At 41.5% G+C, this 25,329-nt stretch overlaps 2 protein-coding genes across 2 annotated transcripts in view; both read right to left on the bottom strand.

The window, feature by feature from the left end:
- fermt1 (FERM domain containing kindlin 1) overlaps window positions 1-25,329 on the bottom strand; it is a gene marked incomplete at its 5' end in the record, with an annotated part of 928,370 nt that overhangs the window by 520,754 nt on the left and 382,287 nt on the right.
- pak5 (p21 protein (Cdc42/Rac)-activated kinase 5) overlaps window positions 1-25,329 on the bottom strand; it is a 117,953-nt gene that overhangs the window by 60,005 nt on the left and 32,619 nt on the right. The window contains exons 2-3 of the mRNA XM_037685760.1: window positions 9,097-9,320; window positions 8,053-8,097 (exon numbers count right to left, since the gene is read on the bottom strand). Coding sequence (XP_037541688.1) covers window positions 8,053-8,097; window positions 9,097-9,300 — 249 coding nt within the window. The 5' untranslated portion in view covers window positions 9,301-9,320. The remainder of the gene's footprint in view (window positions 1-8,052; window positions 8,098-9,096; window positions 9,321-25,329) is intronic.

The raw sequence follows: 25,329 nt of genomic DNA on the forward strand, positions 1-25,329 counted from the left end.
GATAGATGGATAGATGGATAGATGGATAGATGGATAGATGGATAGATAGATAGATAGATAGATAGATAGATAGATAGATAGATAGATAGATAGATAGATAGATAGATAGATAGATAGATAGATAGATGGATAGATAGATAGAAAATATAAGATAAAAACACACCAGATAAAAAACCCGAGTATTAAAAAAGATCAATAAATAATTAAAAACAACAAGAAGAGGAGATCAAGCAACAACTATGTTAGGGGACATAAGCAGCTAGCTTCTCTGGTTCCTTCTCTGGCCAACAGCCTAATGGGACGAGGGACAAACGAGTTCTTTAGTCTCTCAGTAGAGCGCCTCCATGAACGGAGTCTGGAGCTCATTGAACTTCGCTGGTTAGAGAAGACAGAGTTCAAGGGGTGGCCTTGATTGGACATGGTCGCCCTGATCTTGAAGAGCATCCTCTGCTCCACCACCTTTTCCACAGAGTCAAGGCCCAGTCCCACCACAGAGCCTGCCTTCTTAATGAGCCAATTCAGCCTTAGGATGTCCTTCTTCCTAGTGCCCCCCCAACACCAAAAAAAAGTACACTGGACACAATGGATTGGTAGAACGCACGCAATAAGTTAGAGCAGACCATGAAAGAGACCAGCCTTCTGAGAAAGTACATTCTGCTCTGCTCTTTCTTGTACACAACATCCATATTTTCACAGTCCAGTTCAGCTTGTTGTCCAGCTGTAGCCCTAGATACTTGCAGGTTGAGACCACCTCAACCTCCGATCCATCAATTATGATGGGCTGCAGAAGTACATCTAGTAATACGTCCCACCTTTGACAGTTGTATAAAAATGACATTCCACCATATTCTTTCTGGTACTTTTGTCTCCAAAGGATTACTGATCCTGACAGGTAGGTGTGTAAATCAGAAAAAGTTCTAAAAAGGTCATAAACAGCAGGTACACACACCCACACAAATATATGTGTAAGAGTAAACAGGTTATCAGCCACTCTCACATTCAATAATTACAGTCCTGCAGTTATTCTGCTGCAGATTGGTGATGTGATGTAAGTGGAGGTATTTTCAGCGCCGCCATCATGGGTTCTACAGCAGCGAGTTGTTCTGCTTCTTAAAATATCCCCACCTCTCCACCTACAGAGCCTGAACACCTACAGTTAAAATGCAAGAAAGCTCGTCTTGCTGGAGGATGGCAGCGGTCAGTTTGGGAGACGAACTGTGAAATTCTGGAGAAAACCACAACAAAATCAACAAACTGCTCAAGTTAAAGGATATAAAAAATTAAACATAATATCTCACTGGCTTATAGATGTTTTTTTAACTCGCGTCATGTTTTGGATAAATGTGCTGAATGCAGGGTTTCCTTGCTCTGCTCAGATCTTATCCATGTGAGGGTGTCACAGGGTTCTTATCCAAGCCAACATTTTGTGAATCTGAACGAAAGTTCTCCAATCAAATCCACTGGTTAATTAAAGCTTCAGATCATCCCAGTATTTATTTTCTCTTTCAAAATGGAAAAACACTTGCCTTCCTTGCAAGCGTGACACAAAAATACTCCTTCTCTGTAACCACTTTACACAATCTTCCTCTGCCTCCTCGGTGTCGGCAGCAACTCTTAATCTACTGACCCTCCCACAAGTCGTGGGATTTATTTTCAGTACAGTCCACTTGGTTTACACAATTTAAACAAATAACATGTCAGTGCATTTTCTGCTCATAATCCAAACTAAACCAAAAATATACATTTTTATTTAAATATATGTATGTTTTCTTTAACTGAACCCCAAGTGTGCACCCTTCCTAAGCTGGTGAGGGAAAAGAGACATTACAATGAACTTTACTGACAAGATGCAAGCTAACCTGTGGTGTGTGTGCGTGCGTGCGTGCGTGCGTGTGTGTGTGTGTGTGACTACAGTGTGAAGGAGTGACAGGGATGCTCCATCACAGAGGTGTTCTGGTCTCACACCTGCATTAATTAACTTTCTGTCTCAAAACATCCATTTATTTAAACAGACATGATGTTCGGACTAAACCGTGTGATGTCACTGTTAGTGCGTAATTTAAACACAGGCAGTGATGTTTTTATTTAGCAGACTAACAACAGTTAATGCCATGATGAAGCCGACTGACCACTTCTGTTCATCTGCCCTCTGCTGGTTCAGTTCTGCAAAACCAGTAGCCCTTAAAAATACACACCCCTTAAAGGTGCCATTAATATACGTATTATCCCTTTAATAAGGTGGTTGAATAAGAAGAATAGTCTCAGGGTCCACAATGTCTTCAATTAAATCATCCCTGTTAGTTTTTTTCCTCCTTCTTTGGCATGTTGTTACTGTAAATCTGAATGTAATGTAAAAACCCTGACAGTACAACAATAATCTTTATAAGTAAATGTATTTAGAGTGTTTGCTTTAGACAATTAGCTTCATAAATCTTAACTTGGATTAGTTCTTCTGCCCTCAGATCAGTGTGGTGAAGAGTCATTGATATAAATAATAATGAGATTGTTTAGTTTCTTTAAAATGTGAGTGTGTGGAGTGTGTATTTAATGTATTCAGTGGTTGCTTGCTGAGTTCAGTGGAATAAAAGCTCAGCAGTGAGTGGAAACAGCAACAGCATCCCTCTGCATTAAAAACAAGATCTTGATCACTTTAAAGTTTAGGTTACATCAAGATTGTTTCTACAACTTTACTGAGCTGACGGCATCTTTTAAACTGAAAACAGAGAATCTACCTGAAGCTTTAGCCCAAAACATTAAATTTACAAAACACCTAAAAACTCCAGGTACTCCAGTTTCCTCCCACAGACCAAACAACATGCATGTTAGACTGATTGGTAACTCTAAATGGTCCCTAGGTGTGAGAGAGAGTGAATGATTGTTTGTCTCATTTGTGTCCCTGTGATGGACTGGAGACCTGTCCAGGGTGTCCCCCGCCTCTCACACAGTGATTGATGGACATGGGCACCAGTGACCCCTGCAACCCTAAAAGGAAGAAGAGGGTAAGGATGATAGATGGATGGATGTCACTTCTCCCAGACAGGTCATTCAGTTTCTGTCTTAACTCTGAAACATGATCCTGGCCCAAAAGGCTGAAGAAACATGAGCAACCAGAAACAAGCAGATAACATTAACAAGCTAATAACTATAAATACCAAGGCTAACACACACACATTCATCTTAACCAAACACACACACACATCATTATCAGGGTCAGTTTCTATCTCAGCTGTAATGGAGTCTGTAATGTGAGGGTGTCAAAGTCAAGGTGCAACATGAGACTGGTGTTAATATTAGACACCTCACTGCCTCAGCGAGTGTTAATTAATACAACACACACACACACACACACATTTTTTTCCCCTTTCGTTCAGCTGCTCCCTTCTTCTGGGGTCGCCACAGCAAACTAGTCACACTAAGATTTGGCAATTGTTTTTACGCCGGATGTCCTTCCTGACACAACCACAGACCACTGAGCTACCACAGCCCTCTGTGTGGAGCAGAGCGCTGCTAGGGCACCCAGGGAACAGATGGTGGGGGTTAAGGGCCTTGCTCAAAGGCCTAGAGTGGGGAAAATGATGGTGGAGGCAGGTGTGGGTGTTTCACCTTTCCCACCTACTTTTTTTTTCAATGTTGTTGGCCCAAGAGTTGAACCGGCGACCTTCTGATCACAGGCCCAACTTCTCTAACCTCTGCACCATCACACCCACCAACTTGACTAATGACACGTCAAAAATGCAATAAAGATGTTCTGCCTGCAGGCCACTGTCGAAAAATTAAATTAAAATATATCATTCTCACATTTTAAATGTGATCAGAGCCAAATATTTATCACCTGCTGGTAAAATGCAGGTGATAATGTTTCTGCTTGTGTCCGCGTGTGTTTGTCATGTTAGCAAAATATCTCTTTAGCTAGTGGACAGATTTTAATTAAACTCCTGGAAAGTAATCCTTGACTGCACTGGCGTCAGAAGCATTTATAATGTTCACAACGAGGGGTCTGGGGGGTCCTCCCACAGAAATTTTAAATAAAGTAGATGCCATTTCCTGCATTCTGGTGTATTTTAACGTGTTGTTAAACATATATGTTTACCTAAATAAGTAAACACTTAATTCAGTAATTATTTTGGAGAGCAACAGCATGGCACAACAAGAAGTAGCCTGACCAACAGCTCTCCTTGTGTGAATAGAGCATGCTCCGCCTCTCTCATGCATTCTAACCCCACAACCCGGTCGACAACTGCTGGCACTAACATAGCGCTTAGCTAGTGCGCAACACAGAGGTATTTCCCCCTCCTCCCCCAACACATTCAACAACAAAAAAAACAATAGATGAGCGCCCTGCCAAGCTAAGTGACCTAAAGGAAAGATTGCATGCTGGGTGGTGATTTATTGTAGGTAACCAAAAAAAAAAAAAACTGGAGTGGACATTTACTGGTTTGAGTATTCTGCTGTTAATCAAGTGGAATGGAATTATTCACGAAGAAACGGCGCTGGGTGAACTATTCCATGGTAAGTGTGGGGGATCCAAATGAATATTTTTTAAATGTGAGGGGGCACGTCCCCATCACATATAATTAATGCAACGCCTATGCTCGTCTGTTCAACTGATTAACGTTTACAGGCAGCATGATTCAAGATGGCCGCCACAGCCGTTCAACCTTAGCCAACACAAACATGGCTACAACTCAGTTTTACAGATGTTGAGCTACAATTTAATGCAGCAGTAGCTGAAAATCATTCTCAACACATACTCTGAGAACAACACTGCTTGAAATTGTGCATCGTCATGTTGTTTTTTTTAATTTCAACAAAACAACTACAACTTCATAATTTCTCAACATAAGAAGATCTTAGTTTCAAACTCAGGTGATGTGAACTCGTTCAAGGAAAGCTGGGCCTTTAATAATCATGCATTAGCAGTGTTAGCCTGCACTGCTGGATTAGCATGCGTGCTAAAAAGCTCCAAAGGTTTGAGGAGAGAGCAGATTTAAGAGTTCAGCACCACTGAGCAACACAAACGTTCAGCAGAGATGAGCGGTCTGACAACAAGACTACAAGCCTCTTGAATAAACAATGAGTGCACGAGCCAGAGGACGAGGGCAGACCTTTTTTAAGTGTGATGACCTTGCCAAACTCTAACCGTTTATCAGACACAATCACAAAATAATATCTAGACAGACACACACCCCGACAGGTTAGCATGGACATCCAATATGTCATCTGTTTCTGTATGCTGCTCAGATAGGATGGATCTGAACTGTCAGCCCGGAGGCTGCTTCATCCGTGCCCACCTGGTGAAAAAAAACACGCATACACATTTAGCACAAAGAGCTGGGGGAGTCTGCCGGGAAGAGGAAACTACATGTCAGTCAAGCGTCACTGCAAACAGGAGAGAAGGCTATCAGGCTGAGGGTGAGACACGAAAAATTACCCAGTTCACCTTCAAAATCAGGGTCTCACACTTCTACAACAACCGTTGTGTTTGAATCACTTTAGACTCTTATTTCAACAAAAAATACCCTGAAACCTCATCCCTAAAAACCAAATCTGGACCATAATACCTGCAGGTTTACACTGTGAGGTTTTACCCCTAAATTAAACCTCATGCTTCGCTAGTAAACACACAAACCTAAACACATATTAATGTCCACAAATTTAATAAAAATGTATGTTAAAAGACACCAAGGTCTGTGTCGCTGATGTTCTAAATATGAAACAGAATTTCAGCTATTTTGAAGGGGAAGTTCTGGAAAAAGATTATTAATAATCACCATCTTACCTGTTGTAGATAGCTCTTTAAATGGCAGTTTGGGGGAATAAAGTGTAATGTTTCTTTTGTGTGTGTGTGTGTGTGTGTGTGGTATTTATTAGTTTTTAGATTTATTTTCTTTATTTGTTTGTTGTTTTCTGTGTTTCATTTTTTCCCCCCAGTTTCCTTTGTGTCATCTACCATTTTCTCCTCAATCAGTTGCTCTTCCCACCCACTCTCACCTGCTCCCAGTTGTCATTAAACCAGGTGTTTCCACTCGTCAGCTCCTGTTCATAGAAAATCACTTGGTTTTCACTTCTTAAGTTTAGCATTGTTGCACTTTATGCCATGTACAGTTCTCCTCTGTGTCTTCTCGAGTTTTTATTTTTGTAAGTTTTTGCTGCCACATCGGCCTTTTGTTTGGGTTTATTAATTCCTAATTTGAGGTTTTTCTCTAACTCATTGGGTTCAGTCTGCAATCCTGAGTCCAACCTCTGCAAACCATGACAATTATTTTAGCCTTGCCTAACACGGAAATGATCTTTTCGACACGTTTGTTGCAGATTCTTTCTGCTTCAGGCCTTTAGTTCTGTTTGAGTCTTTATTCTTCCAGGGTTTTTAGTCAGCTTCAAGAGCTGCGAGCTCGGCAGCCTAGAGTTGCAGTCGTGTCCAAAAATTCCGACCCGGCCCCAGCCCGTAGCCATCATTTCCGAACTTCGCCCAATCCGACAAATTAACAGTCATTACAGGTCCAAACCCCGCTAAAAAAAAACATTTTAATTAAGTTTTGACTGCTTATAGTTATTAACGGTCAGCGGAAGAACGCGGCTGAGTAAAGGGGGCAGAAGATCAAAACTGAGGGGGTGTTTGTCCTTTCATGGCCATCAAAGCGCATTAAATGCTTCCCCTGCCTGTATTGGACCCTGCTCTGTCGGATATTTTGTGATCTCACCTGTTTGGGTCATCAGCCGTGCGCGTCCAATGAGCGCAGCGGCTGAATGAACGTCCATTTGGGCGATGGATCGCTGGCAGTGGTCCATCCAAAGCTTAACTGAACGTTTTACCTCTTTCAAGGCCGGTCAGTGTGCAGTCAAATGGCTGCGTGCAGCTGGTGAATGTTGCCATATAATTGGATAGTCAGCAACACGCGTCGCTGACACAATCAAAAGCCCAACACCTACCCGGCCCACACATTAAGCACGTTGTTATGGACTGGACTGGCGCTAATCCAGGTCGGGCTCTGGGTTCGGGTTAGAAATGACAACTCTATGGCAGTCAAACCTTGGACTTGCACACCTTAAACAGAGCCCATTATCCAGCCATAGAAGTAAAATGTCCTCAGAGGCCTCACAGAATAGGAGCTGTTTGCTTTCAGGATCTATCTGACTCTGCTCCTCTCTCACCCGGTGACTTGTCCCTTGTGTTGCTGGTTCAAACACAACTAAAACCAAAACTGATCCACTCCAGTGCCAGGGAGCCGTTCTTCAAATTGCTGTAAACGTGTTCTACATTAACGTTATCAGTCCACAAGAAATAGGTTTTGAAAGATAGTATATTTATTTGCAAAGTTCTGACATTCAATGTGAATTTAAGTGAAGGTGAATAAATGTTTTTATTATTGTTGTTGTTATTTCGTGAAGGTCATATTTGTGCAGGAAGTAGAAACGTGCACCAAGATTCTCCCAAGATCCTCTGCAACCTAACAAATCCAATTAAGAGTTTTCTAATCAATCGAATGGGATTACATTTCAGGTATTATTGTTTATTGATACGAGGAAGGAAAAGAGGAGCTTCCTCTTCTTGATTTGGCTGCTCTGGCTGGATGAAGATGTGAAACAAAGGGTTCCTCTAATACATGCAAACCCTTTATGACACATTTTTACTGAAGGCCTCCAGCAGAGCCGAATCAGCTGCTATGACAACATGCACTTCACATCCAACACCCATCATTATCATCATCTTCATTAACATCATCATCATCAACAGTGCTCTACAGCCAGCAGTAGAGGAACAAAGGGAGCATGCCGCTGCAGCTGGCCTTCTCTGTTCTACGGAGGCTCATGCAGGAGAAACAGAGGAGGAGTGGAGATGAGGTCTAAGAAAAGACTTGGCACAGATGTAGTTAGGTCATTCTCTATGTTTCTCCCTGTTCCTGCTGACATCCCACCTCCACCTGAAATGCGTGGCAGCAGGCAGAAGGGGAAGGTGGGAACTAAACAGCTGAGATGTGACTGTGAGAACAACCACTAAATAAAAAAAAAAGGAGGGAGAGGATTCAAAACGTAAGGTAAGAGAGGTCATACTTTGGGCAACGGCGTTTCAGAAGACCGGACTTTCTGGGGAGATATCTGTGAAGAGAGCATGAGAATTATTTTCTTGTTTCCCCCTCTTCAGAGATATCTCCTGCTGTTCTCTGTGACCGAACACTCACGGGCTTGTTTCCTGTCAGCAAACACTGACTGGATGCAACCAGGAGATACAGATTCATGTAAGAGCTTTCAGTCCCGAAAATCAAACGAATAAACAAAGTTTCTTGAATGAGCTAGCTTTACAGATGTGGATCGCACACGTGTCAGCGTTTAGGTCTCGTGTGGAGTTTGACTCAGTGTTCAGAATGTTGTTTATCTGTGAGCCAAAGAAAAATGAGGCGGTAAACTAAGACGAACCAACAAACAACAGCACATCAGAGGAGACACTCGGAGAGAAGAGGAAACACACGTTCACGTTACAGAAAAACCACACAGCCGACCAGAGGAGCAACGTGTGTGGTTTCAGATGAGACATTTAATCCAGATTCACTGCATCAAACAACTTTAGATAAGTAAAGGTGAGGAAGACTCCAGGGAGACACGCCGGATGTTGAACATCATTAAACCTGTTCATTAAAACTATTTTATCTGCTTTAAGCACCAAAAGCCTTTTTGAAGACAAAGATTTATGTCTTCATTTTGAAAGTTTAGCTTTTTTTTTATTTGTCAGTGACTGTGTCAGACAAGGAGTCATTCACTGTTACTTATCAATAAATTGCTCAACGCAAGTTTAAAGCAGCATGATTTCAGATATGTGAATGGTTGAAGTGGACAGATGGTCTGCAGATTTGTCCATTTTGTCTGATGGGAGACTGCAGCAGGTGGAGAGAAGAGACGTGAGCAACGAAACACTGAAGGGACCGACACCTACACAGAGTGAGGAGACAGAAAGTAAAAGAAGTGGAGGAAGTAATAAAAAAAATTCACACAGAAAGAAAGAAAAGGGACACGTGTGAACACAGGTGATGTTAGAAGGAACGGGGTGATGGCGTGTTCTCGGTGCTCAGACCAGACACCTTCTGCACGTTCGGGCTCTACCTTCATTGGTGCCAGCTGGATGGGGGTGATGTAGGAAGGGTCCACCATGGGCTTGGGGCGGTTGGCAGTGTCCGCCAGCAGGCTCTGCCATTGCTGCGGCAGCCCGGTGAACTTCTGCTCCCGCGGGTCGAAGCCCGTGTGGACCCGGTGCTCAAAGTTAGACGGTGCGGATATCTCCAGCCGTTTCTTCTTCTTCCCAAACATGCTGGAAAACCCTGGCAAACCTGGCAACCCAAAGGAGACAAAGATTAACAGAGGCGCTAAATTTAGTTCAAACATCGGCTTGTTTTGACACATCCTGCATCATCTGTCTTAAACATATTAGCTCGTATTACAGAGCAATACATAAAGCTTCAAAATCTTTCACAGATGCCTTCGAGCTGAACATTTGGTGGCGTTTCTCATTCTGCCGGACTCAGATCCATCCTGTTGTTCTGTTCCGAGAAGCTCAGACTTAAAATACTTTCGGATAGAAACGCGCTAAACGTTAAAAAAGTGTCATTATGTAACATAAACATCAGGAGGAACAAAAATAGCTAAGCAGAAGGGGAAAAAAGAAAATGCTGAAATTAGAAACATGGACATGCTCTTATGTACAGGTAGTTCTGTACTTTAAAGTGCATATATTAGGACAGCAGCATGATTTTTATTATTTTAGTTATAGTTATACAATAAAAAATGAGTAATGACCAGTTAAAGGAAGAGCTTAGTAATAATTGTGATGCATGCTGTATCGGATAAAATGGATTAAAGGGCCATTATTTAAAGGTAAAAACAACACTGGGCTCATACTCAACTGCAAAAACATGTATTGGATGTGGAAATTCAGAAAAGAAATGAGTATATCAACGCATCTACGAATTTCTACATTTTTACTATAATTATAAAATAGTAGGAGGAAATGCAAACATTTTGCATTATTCTCAACATAACACCTCCCAACTAGATTCATTTAGTTCCTACCATGTAAAAGGAGTTAGGCTGCAAATAATTCCTCTATGTATGAGATATATTTGGGCAGCAGGATGGCTCAGTGGTTAAAACTGTTGCCTCACAACAAGAAAATCCTGGGTTCAATCCCCAATTTGGACCTGGGGTCTTTCTGTGTGAAGTTTGTATGTTCTCCTCGTGTTTGTGTGGGTTTTCTCTGGGTACTCCAGTTTCCTCCCACAGTCCAAAAACATGCATGTTAGTCTGCCTTCAGGCAGAGCTGTTATTTCTAACCTGGAGCCCGACCCAGATTAGGGTTTAAGATTTGTGCTTAATGTGCGTCGGACCGGTGTCGGGCTTTTGATTGCATCAGCGGACGTGTGCAGCTGACGATCAAATTATATGGCAACATGGCTTGCCATACAATCACCAGCCGCAGGTGGCCATTTGACCGCTCGCTGACCGACCTTGTAAGAAGGTTACAAACAAAGTTCAGTTAAGCTTCAGATGGACTAGTGCCAGGCAACGATCCATCAAAGTCCAAATGGACGTTCATTCAGCCGCTGCACTCAGTGGACGCGTGCCGTTGACGACTCAAACAGGTGAGATCACAAAGTATTTGGCATGTCAAAGCAAGATCCATGTCTGAATAATGCAGAATGCAAGCAGAAGCAGGCATTTAATGCACTTTGACGGCCATGAAAAAACAAAAACCCCTCAGCTCCGATCTTCTGCCCCTTTAATTCAGTTGTGTGCGTCCGCCAATCGTTAATAACTATAAGCAGTCACTTATTTTAAAATATCAGGGGGTGGTGGGGGGGTGGAGGGTTGGTTGACATGTAATTACTGTTAATTTGTCGGGTTGGGTGGGGTTTGGAAATGATGGCTACGGGCTGGGGCCGGGTCGGGACAGATTATTTCGACCCGAATGCAACTCTACTTCAGGCCCAGGCCTCCCTTACAAAAGAGCTGTGATCTCAACGGGATTCCATCCATCCATTATCTTTACCCGCTTCTTCCATTTTTGGGTCACGGGGGTCGCAGGTGCCCATGTCCGGTAATCATAGTGCGAGGGGCGGGGTACACCCTGGACGGGTCGCAAGTCCATCACAGGGCCACTTAAAGACAAACAACTCTCTCACTCACACCTAGGGACAATTTAGAGTTACCAATCAGTCTAACATGCATGTTTTTGGTCTGTGGGAGGAAACCGGAGTACCCAGAGGAAACCCACGCATGCACGGAGAGAACATGCAAACTCCAACCAGAAAGGCCCCCGGACCGGGATTTGAACCAGGGACCTGCTCGCTGAGAGGCAGCAACTCTACCAGTTGTGCCACCGTGCTGCCCTCAACAGGATTCACCTGGTTAAATAAAGGTTATTAAAAAATTTAAAATAATTGCAAAGTGTCATAACTCCGGTAAGAACTTCCACTCATCATGTAAAAACATGATGAGTGGACTGTTTCATCTAATTCCTTTACAAGGTGTGAGAGGAGTTGAGCTGACAAGAAAACTGTTATCAGACAGGCAGCAACATGATAACATGATACCAACTTTCAGGAGTATATAAACTGTAGATGGGCAGCACGGTGGCGCAACTGGTAGAGCTGCTGCCTCTCAGCGAGAAGGTCCTTGGTTCAAACCCTGGTCCAGGGGCCTTTCTGGGTGGAGTTTGCATGTTCTCTCCGTGCATGCGTGGGTTTTCTCCGGGTCCTCTGGTTTCCTCCCACAGACCAAAAACATGCATGTTAGGCTGATTGGTAACTCTAAATTGTCCCTAGGTGTGAGTGAGAGAGTGAATGTTTGTTTGTCTCATTTGTCTCTATGTGGCCCTGTGATGGACTTGCGACCCGTCCAGGGTGTACCCCGCCCCTCGCACAGTGATTGCTGGACATGGGCACCAGCGACCCCCGTGACCCAAAATGGAATAAACGGGTAAAGATAATGGATGGATGGATGGATAAACTGTAGATTTCATTGACACGTTCCTCTGAGCTCACAAGGAGTTGAAGATTTCTGTGAACATTCTCAGAAATGATTCCCTTGAATAAAAAAGTCAGCAGTGTTTATTGATGGTACAGCAAATCAAAGTAATGTTTGTTCATTTTTGGTAAGTGTGCTAACCGCCACACCACTGTGTAACTCTCGACATGAATAAACAGATGAAATCTGAAGCATAATCTACTGTCTGTTTATCTTCAGTCAACTCCAGCAAACAAGCAAAACTAAATGTAACTAGAGAAATTGCATTTCCTGCCAAAATGCACTGTGAATGATTCTTACAGAAAAACTTGTTGAGAAACAGCTGAAATTAGCTAAAAAATACATATTGAAATGTAGCTGAAATGGAAGAGCATGCCTAAATTAGCAGAAGAAAGCAGAAAGAACATGTTTGCTGAATTAGGTTTAAATATCGGTAAGCAGAAATGAGCACAAAAAATTTGAAAATTAGCTAAAAAAAAGGCTGAAATTACAAAAAAAATAGTTGAAAAGTAGCTGAAAAGGCAGAAAGAGAAGCTTAAACTACCAGAAGGAAAGGGGAAAAAGCTGAAATGCGCTAAAATATATGGGGAATTAGCTGAAAAAGCTCAAATTAGCATAAAAACAGCTAAATAGTAGCTGAAATAGCATAAAAACCTGAAACTACCAGAAAAAAGTTGAAAGGAGCACAAGTTGAAATTAGCATAAAGAAGTTAATTAGGCTGAAAGTAGCAGATATTACCATGAAAATCTTGAATTTATTGGAAAACAACTGAAATTAGCTAAAAAATAATAATAAAAAATTACGCTAAATCGTAGCTGAAAAGGAGTATAAATTAGCAGAAGAAAGCAGAAACAACACGTTTGCCCAATTAGGCTGAAAGAAGCAGAAATGAGCCAATGCTTGATAAGCATTAACACCATTATCACCTTTGTGCCAAATATTTAAACAAAGATCTCTTGTGACTTGTTAGAGCTCAAAGTTTGAGTTGGGAACCCTCAGAAAATAAGTAACACTTACTGTTACAGACATTTTTATTAGCAGTGGAGGCCATTTTAATTGATTTGAGATGATAAGATAATAATATGAACATTTGATTATTAGAAAATAATCAATTTTCAAAAAGTAGCATGAAGCCATTCACAGGTTCATGAGACATTTACTAACAAGCCCACCTTGTACAGCAGGTGATAAACAGCCTTGAGAGAAAGCACTAACTAAAGATGGCTATTAAAAAGAACATTTTTGTTGAACCTTCATTTATCACTATCTATCCATCCATCCATCCATTTTTTTCCGCTTATCCGGGGTCGGGTCGTAGCAGCTTAAGTAGGGAGGCCCAGACTTCCCTCTCCCCAGCCATTTGGTCCAGCTCCTCCAGGGGAATCCTGAGGCGTTCCCAGGCCAGCCGAGAAACATAGTCCTTCCAGCGTGTCCTGGGTCTTCCTCTGGGTCTCCTCCTGGTGGGACGTACTCAGAACACCTCACCAGGGAGGCGTCCAGGAGGCATCCTAACCAGATGCCCGAGCCACCTCAACTGGCTTCTCTCGACATGGAGAAGCAGCAGCTCTACTCTGAGTCCCTCCCGTACGACCGAGCTTCTCACCCTATCGCTAAGGGAAAGCCCAGACACCTTTATTTCTGCCGCTTGTATTTGTGATCTCGTTCTTTCGGTCATAACCCAAAGCTCATGACCATAGATGAGGATAGGAACGTAGATCGACTGGTAAATTGAGAGCTTCGCCTTTTGACTCAGCTCTCACTTCACCATGACAGACCAGTACAGCGCCCGCTTCACTGCAGACACCGCATCTATCCGCCTATCGATCTCTCGCTCCATTTTTCCCTCATTCGTAAACAAGACCCCGAGATACTTAAACTCCACCATTTTGGGCAGGACCTCCTCTTCGACTCGGAGAGGGAACTATACCCTTTTCCAGCTCAAGACCATGGCCTCGGATTTGGAGGAACTGATCCTCATCCCAGCCGTGTCGCACTCGGCTGCGAACCACTCCAGTGAAAGCTGTAGATCACGACCTGATGAAACCAATAAGACCACATCATCTGCAAAAAGCAGAGATGCAATCCTAAGGCCACCAAAATGGATCCCCTCAACACCTTGGCTGCACCTAGAAATTCTGTCCATAAAAGTTATGAACAGAATTGGTGACAAAGGGCAACCTTGATGGAGTCCAACTCTCACAGGGAATGAGTCCGACTTACTGCCGGAAATGCAGACCAAGCTCTGACACCAGTCATTCAGGGACCTAACAGCCCATATCAAAGGGCCTGGTACCCCATACTCCCGGAGTACCCCCCACAGGTTTCCCGAGAGACACTGTCAAACGCCTTCTCCAAGTCCACAAAGTACAAGTAGACTGGTTGGGCAAACTCCCACACACCCTCCAGGACCCTGCTGAGGATGTAGAGCTGGTCCAGTGTTCCATGACCAGGACGAAAACCGCATTGCTCCTTCTGAATCCAAGGTTTGAATATCCGATGGACCCTTCTCTCCAGAACCCCCGAATAGACCTTACCAGGGAGGCTTAAGAGTGTGATCCCCTTGTAGTTGGAACATACTCTACAGTCCCCCCTTTTGAATAGGGGGCCACCACCCAGGTCTGCCAATCCAGGGGAACTGCCCCCGATGTCCACGCAATATTGCAGAGTTGTGTAAGCCAATGCAACCCCACAACATCCAGAGCCTTAAGGAACTCCGGGCGAATCTCATCCACCCCTGGGGCCCTGCCACTGGGGAGCTTTTTAACCACCTCGGTGACCTCATCATCAGAGATTGGAGAGCCCGACCCAGAGTCCCCAGGCTCCGCTTCCTCAGTGGAAGACATGCCGGTGGGATTGAGAAAGTCTTCGAAGTACTCCACCCACTGACCCATGACATCCCGAGTTGAGGTCAGCAGCACACCACCCCTACTATAAACAGTGTTGGTGGTGTACCGCTCGCACCCACTGAGATGCCGGATGGTGGACCAGAATAGCCTCAAAGCCGTACGGAAGTCATTTTCCAGGGCCTCTCTGAACTCCTCCCATGCCCGAGTTTTTGCCTCAGCGACCACCCGAGCACTAACTACAAATAATTCTTGGAGCCCCTCAAAATAAAGCTCAGTCCCATTTTTCCTGAGAACAATTTTTTAAAAAGAGACCCACTCAATCAGACTAGACTAGACCTCCTAAATGTATGTTTTCCAGTGTGTTGCTTACAGAAGGCAGACATTTATTGTGCCAGTGAGCTCCTGTTTGTGCTTTGTAGAAGATCTATTGTGATTCTGCTGGAGGATTTGCACATTTGTCCAGTCACGGGAACAAAATGTCACAATGCTGTTGTTGCAGCAGTGAAAGGAGCTTTTTGTCCCGTTCCTCTGAAGGAAGTACTGTCCTCTGAGAACAACAATGACCTGCCGTACCTTCCTATTTTCCATTCCGTTCTCTGTTATGGCTTCAGCAAAGATAAAGTAGACTCTGTGGTCACAACATAATAATATTAATATAGTGAACATATGCACAACGTAAGACACAAATAAAAACTGAAAATGATACATCTTTTTAGATTTCTAGTGTTCATTTTCAACATAATTTCCTTTACTTTGCTGTTTTGTCTGTATTTTTTAGAAGGCAAAGATTTTCACAACCATTTAAGGCAGCTCTGGTTCAGGTCTAAATGGTAAACGGGTCTTTGCTGTTCAGCAGCAAAAGTTTAGTCAAGCTCAGAAAAAGTGGTTCAAAAAGAGTACAAGCTCTTTAGTGACCGAGGATTGTTTACACCAGTGACCAACAGCAACTAAACCTTCATGATGTCTCTGACAAAACAAACAAAATCGTTATGTTAAGGGTCTAACCAGGTCCTCTGGATGGATCCTTCTTTGTTGAAATGTTTCTTCTTTTATCCAAAAGACTTCTTAAGTCTTTGTACATATCAGTCAGACTGAAGAAGACAAAACATTTCAACAAAAATAAACTGTCCAGAGGGCCTGACTTAACCTGGCTGGATTTTTTTCCTACCTAAATTATTGAACATGCATCAGGACAATATGTGAAGGGATTCTAACTGGAAATGCTTCATTGCACCTTTGCTTAGAAACACCATTTGCAAAAGTATTTACACTCTACCAGCAATGATTTAGTGCCTCCAGACATCACTTATAACTATGGGGTCCAAGGTTTTAGCAGTCCAACTTAGTTAGTTCAAGTGACTATCAGCATAATATTCATACGTAAAGTCCTGAACTCAAACCAAATGAAACTTTGTCCAGTTTGTGTGTCCGTTTGTGGATACATCTAACCTGAAGAAGAAAATAAAAAAGAATTGGGGAAATACAAACTAAGGACGTGTTCCTTGCAAAGTGGTTTTATTAGAGCTAAGGCTGCGATAAAACAAAAGCAGCATTCCCTTTCAGCTCAATATCTGTACATAAATATATAATATTTATATGTGTATAAATCAGAGCACAACAACAAACTCCAGACTTTGGAGAGAGTTTGGGTGGAAGAATCTCACTAGGTTCTTCATTACATTCAAGCTAAAGAGTAAACAAACCAGTTCTCATCGTGCTGGAGAATGGGTGGAAATATAGAAGCAAACCATGCACAGTTATTATGGAAGTGTCAAAAATTAGATTTGTATTGACAAAATGTGAATAATTGAAACTATTTTGGGATACCCAGTATCAAAAGGTTTAAAGACAATGTATCTGGGAAACATTAAAAAATGTGTTTTTGAAGGAATACATGTACTTAATTAAGATAATGTTAATTGCCTGTAAAAAAAAAAAAAAAAAAAGCTATGCTATAACAAGAAACTGGTGCCAGTTATCTGCTCCCTCCATACAACAATGGCTGAATATTGTTAGGGAAATTTATAAGATGGTGCGAATGACCTACATTTTTAGACTAAAACAAAACATTTTTATGAATAAGGGGGGAAAAATGTACACAGTACGACACCCAAGAAAAGACATGAGGAAATTCTATACCATTACCAGAGGAATTTCTAGACCCTAGGTTTCAATCAAATCTATCTAGAGGTTCATGAGATATTTTGCTAAACAACAAATAAACAAACACGAACACACTGAGACAGACACGTGATCGTCCTCCTTAAATGGCAGTAGACAGTAGCTGAGGCCAAATTGAGATCAAAGTACTGTAACATCTGTTAAGTTCCTGGCAAAAACCAATGCAGACATGTTCTTGTTTTTAGTTTTCTACACCGCCTTACAACCTAGCTGTTTTTTTAGCTACTTTTTCCTTTAAATTATCCTTTTAATTACCATTTTATTTTCACTTGTTAAAAAATTAAAATTAATTTGTATGCATCCTTTATGATTGTCTATTGTTGTCTTTGTTGGCCACTGTTGTCATCATTCTTTGTTAAAATCAGGTCTCTCTTGTAAATGAGTCCCTGAGGCTCAATGGGATTCACCTGTCTAAATAAAGGCTGAATGAAAAAAGAAACACATTAATACATAATTTGTTTAAGTACTCAGGAAAAGCAGTTCAAAAAGAGTACAAGCTCTTTGTTAGTGACCAAGAATTGACATCATGAAAGTTTAGTCGCTGTTGGTCACTCATGTAATCGATTCTCCATCACTAACGAAGAGCTTGTACTCTTTTTGAACTGCTTTTTCTGAGCATGACTACCATAATTTCTGGGCTGCGGTTGACAAAGAAGGCATTTTATTTCCACTAATCTGTGACCAAAGACAGTGGTCAGGCGTTCGTACTAAAAAAATTAAAAAATTAAAAAAACGTGCTTTTGTACACTTCACTTGCTTCAGAGAAAAATAACTTCTGCAGCTAATTCCTTTCATATATTTGCAGAAAAGACAACTAACAAACAAATGAGCGTTCAATAAACCCACAAAGCATTGCCCTAAGTTTGACTAACTCTCTGGGTTTATCAGAGACTCTGATGAGATGACGGAAGTCACCAAAGAGTCTGTTTCTAAATGTAACTTTAAGCAGCAAAGATCAAATGTAATCAGCAACATCTTTCTCTGTCATTTCCTTTGCTGCGCAGCAGGCGAGCCAGCCAGGTCAAATTAGTGGCCTCAGACAGGAAAGATGGACAGATAGTAGGAGAAGGTGGGGGGTTGATGATGCAGAGCATGAGAGGAGCACAACCAAGAGGTTTCAGAGACAAACTCAGCAAAGTCTAAACACTTTTAAACACATTTATTTAGAACAAAATGTTGAATCAAATGAGTGTTGAAATATAGACAAGATCAAACATCATTTAACATGACATTTGAGAGTCATTGAGATATATGGAAATTACATCAAATCTATCTGACAAGCGTTCAGGGGAATGTTTCACTGAGTATTTCTGACGGGCCAAACTGAATTGTGGCAAGACGTTTATTTAATTTTTGTTTTAGCTCTAATAAAATTCCAGTCAGGAAAAAGACCAGCTAAAACTGTATGTGCACTGGTATGTGATGCAAACATGTATGTATGTGATCTTTAACACTGCTGGCTTTTGTATTCAACCCAATTCAAGATGGCTGCCACAGCTACATGTCCATATCAAACACAAAAATGGCTCTAGTTCAGTCAATATAATGGATGTTGAGCTCAGATTGGTGCAGCAGCAGCTGAGAGTCACCCCCAACACATGCTACAAGCATTAACAAACCACCCAAGAGCTCAGTTTAAAACTTTGTCGTTAACGTTTCGAGTCAGCTCAATTCAAGATGGCTGCCAGGGTCAACAGAAAACAGCTACAACGCAGTCAGTTTTACAGACAACGAGCCAAAAACTTGGTGTGGTAGTAGCTGAGAGTCATCCCAAGTGTGAAAGAACAATGTGCATTCTTTAAACTCCTCGTGATGGAGTTTTTCCTTTCCACTGTTGCCATCGTGCTTGCTCAAGATGAGAGTTCTGTGATGGAGATGAACTCAAAGCAGTCTGCTCCTCAGATAAATAGTGTTAACTTATTATTTTTACATATGAATGCTTCTGTTCAATGCCCTGAGAGGACTTCTGTTGGGACTTGTATAAATAAACTAAATTGAAAATTGAATTAATTGAATTAAAGAAATGCTTTTTAGATTGACGGAAATTTTATCCCGTTTTCTGACCTTATCATTGTTCTCATCGTGTGTGCAAAAAGTAACTTCTATTAATTCAAATACACCATGCGGTTTAGAAACAAATACTCAAATAAAACCAAACGAACAAACCACTCAACAAAGGATGAGTCTTCAACAAAGATTGCTTTTGTCACATCACTTAGGGCCACCGTACATCAGTAAATCAGAGTGACTGGATAGGGGTAGTTCTGAATATATCCATTAAATACGACCATTTTTTAACAGTTTATCAGCAGTCGAAGCCTTTTGTCATCAGAGAGCAAAAAACAAGCAAATGCATAAAATCTAAAGTACATTCAAGGGAAATAAAACAAGTAAAGACATTTAGAAGTGAGGTGGAACGTCAGATTTGGAGTAAAATGTGTGGCTCAGGGAGAGCATAAACAACATCTACAAGCTCGGGATGAGTTCACTTTGAAAAGATAACAGCTACATGAAGTCAAATCTCTTGTTTACTCAAAGTTTTCAGGTAGAGCTGATGAAGGTGTGGATGGATGTGATCTGTATCTGTAAAATGTTGAACAGTTTGTACATTTACACATTTATCTTTCCTCCTGATGCACAGGACCGATCGAAGGGAAAGCCAGAGCGCTGCGCGAAGCTGCAGAGATTAAAAGCGAGTCCTGGTGGCCTGACTGAGACGAAGGTGGAGGTTTCACAGAGTGGGCTCCGAGCTGGGAGCCTGAATGTACTACAGAGTACAGACAGCTGTGATGTAAGACTCTGCTGTGGTCTCAATACTGAGAGAACATAACGACCAGCAGCTGAGCAGTTCGTCACCTGAGTCAGGAGTTTATCTTCAGCACCACGTCCGACTCCTTCATGGATTTTAGTGCTCAGACCAGTTTTGGAGCTTTAAGCAGAAGAACACAGTTGAAGGATGTGGCACTTTTTAAATCTGGTTTTCAACATGTTTTTCTCCCCCATCATAGAGCAAAAAGGGGGAATTGGAAAAGCCATCTGCCCATCTGTCCATGCATGTTGTGAGTGCAATAATTTCAAAAAATAGGTAACTTCCTTTTATGTGTGTGGCTGCATCTATAGGCGTACGAAAGTTCCCTTTTTGAAAATGGGGTTGCCACTTCAAAATCCAAGATGGCACCACCATATTTACAGAATATGCAAACCTGGCAAATATATTTGCCTGGTTAAATTAAAAAATGGTCAATCCTATTGTTTGAGGAAACTATGCTTTTTAGTTTTTATAATGCTCAAAAGTATAGTTTCCTCCTCGGATGACTGGGGTGGCCAAAGATTAATCTATGATGGCCAAGGCCACCACTGGCCACCCCATGGCTCCGCCGTTGCACCTTGTAGTGGATAAAACTACATAAAACTAAAAACGTTCGCTGTTCAAATACCTCAGTGACAGGGGACATCAGCACACAGCTTGATATTGTTAAATGACTATGGAAGAAACATAAATATTCTGTGTTGCATTTTAATCCAAGAAATTACGTTCAAATCTCTCAGTTTGTGTCACGATCGGGGGGTGGTTGAGACCCAAATGCAAGCAGGACTCCAACGAGGTCACAAAAAAGGCGTTTTAATCACAATAAGGCAGCAGTAGATAATGCTGTTGGGGCAGCGATACTACTTACATTCGTAGGAGAAACAGGAAATACCAAGGCACTAGGAGACGACCGTGAAGATGCAGCTTAAGCACCTAATGCTCCCCTGCCTGAGATGCAGGAGAGCACAGTATATAAAGGAGAGTCTTTAATTAAACCCAATACGTAACACCTGAGAGTCATTAACTATCTGCACAGAGCAGGGCAGGTGATGACTAACGAGGCAAATAATTATTTTATTGATCGTAGCATGTCATGAAGGATGTGAGATGTTGAATATGTCAGATATTCATAATATATCATTCAAATAATATATACAATATAGGAGATTATTTTACTAACAGACAAAGTTGTCTTGAATAGGAAATGACAACGATTTAAAACAGATCATGTCATCGGTTAGCGCTCATAGTATGTTGATGAGAGAGAGGGCATGCCACAGAGACCATCTTAGTACCAACATACTGTATTTTCCGCTGTACACATCACACCACCCTATAAGTTGCATCAGTCCAAATATGTCTAATAAAGTGGAAAAATCCATAAATTTGTCGCTTCAACGTATACATCCATCGATTATGCACCACCGCTGACAATACGGAAATGTGGGCCAATGTTGTGCCAAAAATTTATTGGCTGCCAAATGGCGACCACATGCATGGGAGGACTTTAACAAGAATTTAACCAGATTAACACTTAAAAACAACTATTTGTTTGTTCAACATTATAGCAAAGGTGTGTCAGTCTAACTTTTGCTTAATAAATGCACTTTGACGGTCAAATCAGCTGAATTTCAAAAGCCGATACGCAGAAACATGAACACTCAGAGCGACTCGCAGAAGGCGACTCGCAGAAGGCGACTCGCAGAAGGCGACTCGCAGAAGGCGACTCACTGTGCATTTCTTCGAAATTTAACAAGATAACCACATAAAAAACAATTATTTGTTTACTCGACTTTATAGTAAATGTGTGTCTCAGTCTAACTTTTACTTAATAAATGCACTTCAGTGGTCAAATTAGCTGCATTTCACCGGGGCGGCGCAGCGAAATGAAGCTGATTTGACGGTTGCTCCAGGCAGATGAAGGTGGCAGGCTAAGGCAAGCCGATTGTGTCATTAATAGCCACTTTTACCTATTACATGATACAACGGTATGCCACACTTCTCAAGTGTCATCTAGCGGCTGAAAATGGTGGTGTTGAATATGTTCAGTCAGAATGAATGAAAACTGTCATATCTCAGCCAAAAATTGGTTTGTAAATATGGGGAAAAATCCATAAATACATCACTTTGGCCTATAAGTCACAGAGCATGCAAATTATGCAAAAAACTGTGACTTATAGGCCGAAAAATACGGTAAATGTTTTATCCCACTTTGGAGTATGCTGTTGTTGGTGGAGAATCAGTTTTGTTTGGTTGTTCCTAAGACTAAAGAAGTCCGTTGGATGATGGACGAAATGTCTCAACACAAAAAAGAAACTGTCCTGATGAACTGACTGAACATTGTTGGGGCTCATAGTATGCATTGGGGACAACTTTCAGCTACTACCACCCTGCGTTTTAGTTCAACATCTGTATATTGACTGGGTTACAGTCCATTTGTGTTGGCTAAGGTCCATTAGCTGGGAATTCTGGGACTTTATATGAACAGGAGATCAATAGAAATCAAGACCAGGTGTGACAAAAGAGCAAGAAAACTAAAAGGAAAAAAGAAACTGGTTCTACAAAAATAAAAAAGGAATTAAAGTCATCTGAATAAAACCCACAAAATAAAAGATCAAGACTTAAATCTACAGAAACAACAACAGGGATATAAAATTACATGCAGTAATAAAATTATCATAACCATTCTGGATAGTGGTAATGTTTACTGTGATAATGTTAGAAAATATTTAAGCTATAGAAAATAGGTGCCAGCCAACCCTACACAAATCATCATGATTGAATTTGACATGATTGTTATAAAAAATAATAATGTTCAATTTGTCTGTGTAATATTTTGCTTGTATTTTTAATAAAACACAGGTTTTAATCCATCTGGTAATCACCACACTTTGTCAGGACGAACAGACCAGCCTTTAAGAAGCACGTTTGTATTTTGCTCCAAACTATTTGACAGCAATAATCATCATTTACAACCGTTCTGTTGGAACAAGAAGTTTCTCTTTTGGAACGACACTGAAAACGTGTGAATTAACCAGGAACTTAAACGCATCAATCAGTTCCCTCAAGCTCACTGAGAACTCTACGTCTTTTAGCCTTTTATTAAACACCAAATACTTCTGTAGCAATGAGTTTTACTTGTGGTCTGTGCACAGCCAGACTGAAGACACTGACCCCTGACCCAGATGGGGATGAGATTAGTCAAGGCTGCAGGAGGGCTTAAGTCTTGCGGGCTGAGTTTGACTTCAAAGAGACAAAACAACGAACGCACACCTAGAATCCCAGAATCCATGTAACGCGGCAGATGGAGACACTTGTTTATGCTGTTGCACCTGCAACGCTTTTCACACTTCCTCCTTCACACCGGTTCAAAGAAGAACACGACTGGACTTGGAGCGTGGAGGCCTCTGTCCACACAGAACATCCACTTACTGCACAGCTTCCCCTCGCCGCCTCATAAGCACCTCTTGAGGTTTATTTTACGAGCAGATTGTAAAACACTTTGCTAGGTTCAGATTAATGCCTGCAAGGTTACTCTGCTGGGCAGCAACAATGTCACTCTGCTGTTAAACTGCACTTGGTACCACAGAGATGAGATTAGAGATTTGCCAATGCACTATTCTGGGTGTGATGGAGGGAGCTGGGCTGTGAGTGCATTGACCAGCCATTATCAGCTGAGTGTTTCTGCATATAAAAAGATACCGCTTGATGAGACTCCATGAGTCATGTGAGAAACACATTATGCTTTGTATTGTTGTTTAAAAATATTGCAATTATAGAAAACCTTTAATAATTCTGTTGTTTGTATTTTTTAACTGTCAGAATGTACCAACTGCTACCAGCTAACAGAGACATCATAGAGATTCGTCTGTTTCATAGAAAAGCTGAACTGGAGCTACGTGTCATCTTGGTTCTTCATGGTGCAGCCGAAACAAATCAGTCTGAGCTGAAAAATGTCTGCACAGCAACCATCATGTTTGCATTGCGTTGTAAATCAGAGCTGTAGCTCTGAAACTGAATACAGCTCTTTACAAATCTTTAAATTAAGTTTCTGTATAAAGGTTATAAGGATTTATTATCTTAGCAGATATGTCTGATTGACCTCAGTTTAAGAAAAATGCTGTTTAGTTCTGACTGTATTAAGGAGTTAATGTCGAGTTTGAGCAAGACAACGAACAGTAATTGTAGTCTATAAAGATTATTCTTGAAAAAAGTATGGCTTGTGTAAATTATTTTTATAAAAACCTTATACCGGGTAACTCTCGTCAACTTCACATTACAATTACAGGAAGCTTGGCAGCCTGTCAAAATTAAATATTTTTAAAATCTAGTAGTACAAAGTTAATAACTGTCCATCGCTGAAAAGTGAAAGGTAGGAAATAATGTTTTTGCCTGTATACGTTTGTTTTTTTGTTTTTTGTAGAAAATTTTGTCATGAAACTAATTTTAACAAAACTTACAATTATTAGACGATTAATATTTACAGTAAACCCAAGCAAGATGGCCACCACACCTAGTTGACATTAGGAAAAAACTAAAATGCCTATAACTGGGTCAAATTTACAAACATTGAAGTAAATTGTGGCATGGTAGTAGCTTAGAGTCATCCTCAACACGTACTGGGAGGGCTGACATATTGCTTTAAAGATCTCACAAAATTATGTGGGATTTTTAAAACAATATGTTCAAAAATTAACCATAATGGATATGTGTCGGCAGTACGGTGGCTCATTTGTAGAGCTGCTGCCTCTCAGCAAGCAGGTCGCCAGATCAAATCCCAACAAGGGGCCTTTCTGGGTGGAGTTTGCATGTCCTCTCCATGCGTGGGTTTTCTCCAGGTACTCTGGTTTCCTCTCACAGACCAAAAACATGCATGTTAGGCTGATTGGTAACTCTAAATTGTCCCTAGGTGTGAGTGAATGGTTGTTTGTCTCAATGTGTCCCTGTGATGGACTGGAGACTTGTCCAGGGTGTTCCCCGCCTCTCGCACAGTGATGGCTGGACATGGGCAACAGTGACGCCGGTGACGCAAAAAGGAAGAAGCAGCTAAAGATGATGGATGGATGGATGGATGGATGGATGGATGGTGTCACAATAAGCTGGTGGTGAACCCAGTGGTGTAGGCAAGCAGGCGAAGACTCGGATAAATATATAAAATAAAGAATTTATTCACAAAACAAAAGAGATGACAGGGCAGCAAAACAAATGTGGAATGCTCAGGAGGTACTCACAAAACAGACAGGTGACAGAAGACAATGCCAGGACGAAGGGTAAGAGAAACACACAGGCTTAAATACAAATGTTGACGAAGGCTAACACACAACACCTGTGAGCTTACACAGGTGTGGAAAATAGAACAAATCAGACACAAGGGAGCAGGACAGAGACACAACACCAGATGGAGCTAGACAGTAGGAAAACACAAGCTCCTATAAAGACAGAAACAGAGGATGGGGAGAAAGCAAAACATTAACACAATA

The sequence above is a fragment of the Nematolebias whitei genome, chromosome 12 (assembly GCF_014905685.2).
Source record: "Nematolebias whitei isolate Nwh7 chromosome 12, NemWhi1, whole genome shotgun sequence".
Classification (NCBI taxonomy): domain Eukaryota; kingdom Metazoa; phylum Chordata; class Actinopteri; order Cyprinodontiformes; family Rivulidae; genus Nematolebias; species Nematolebias whitei.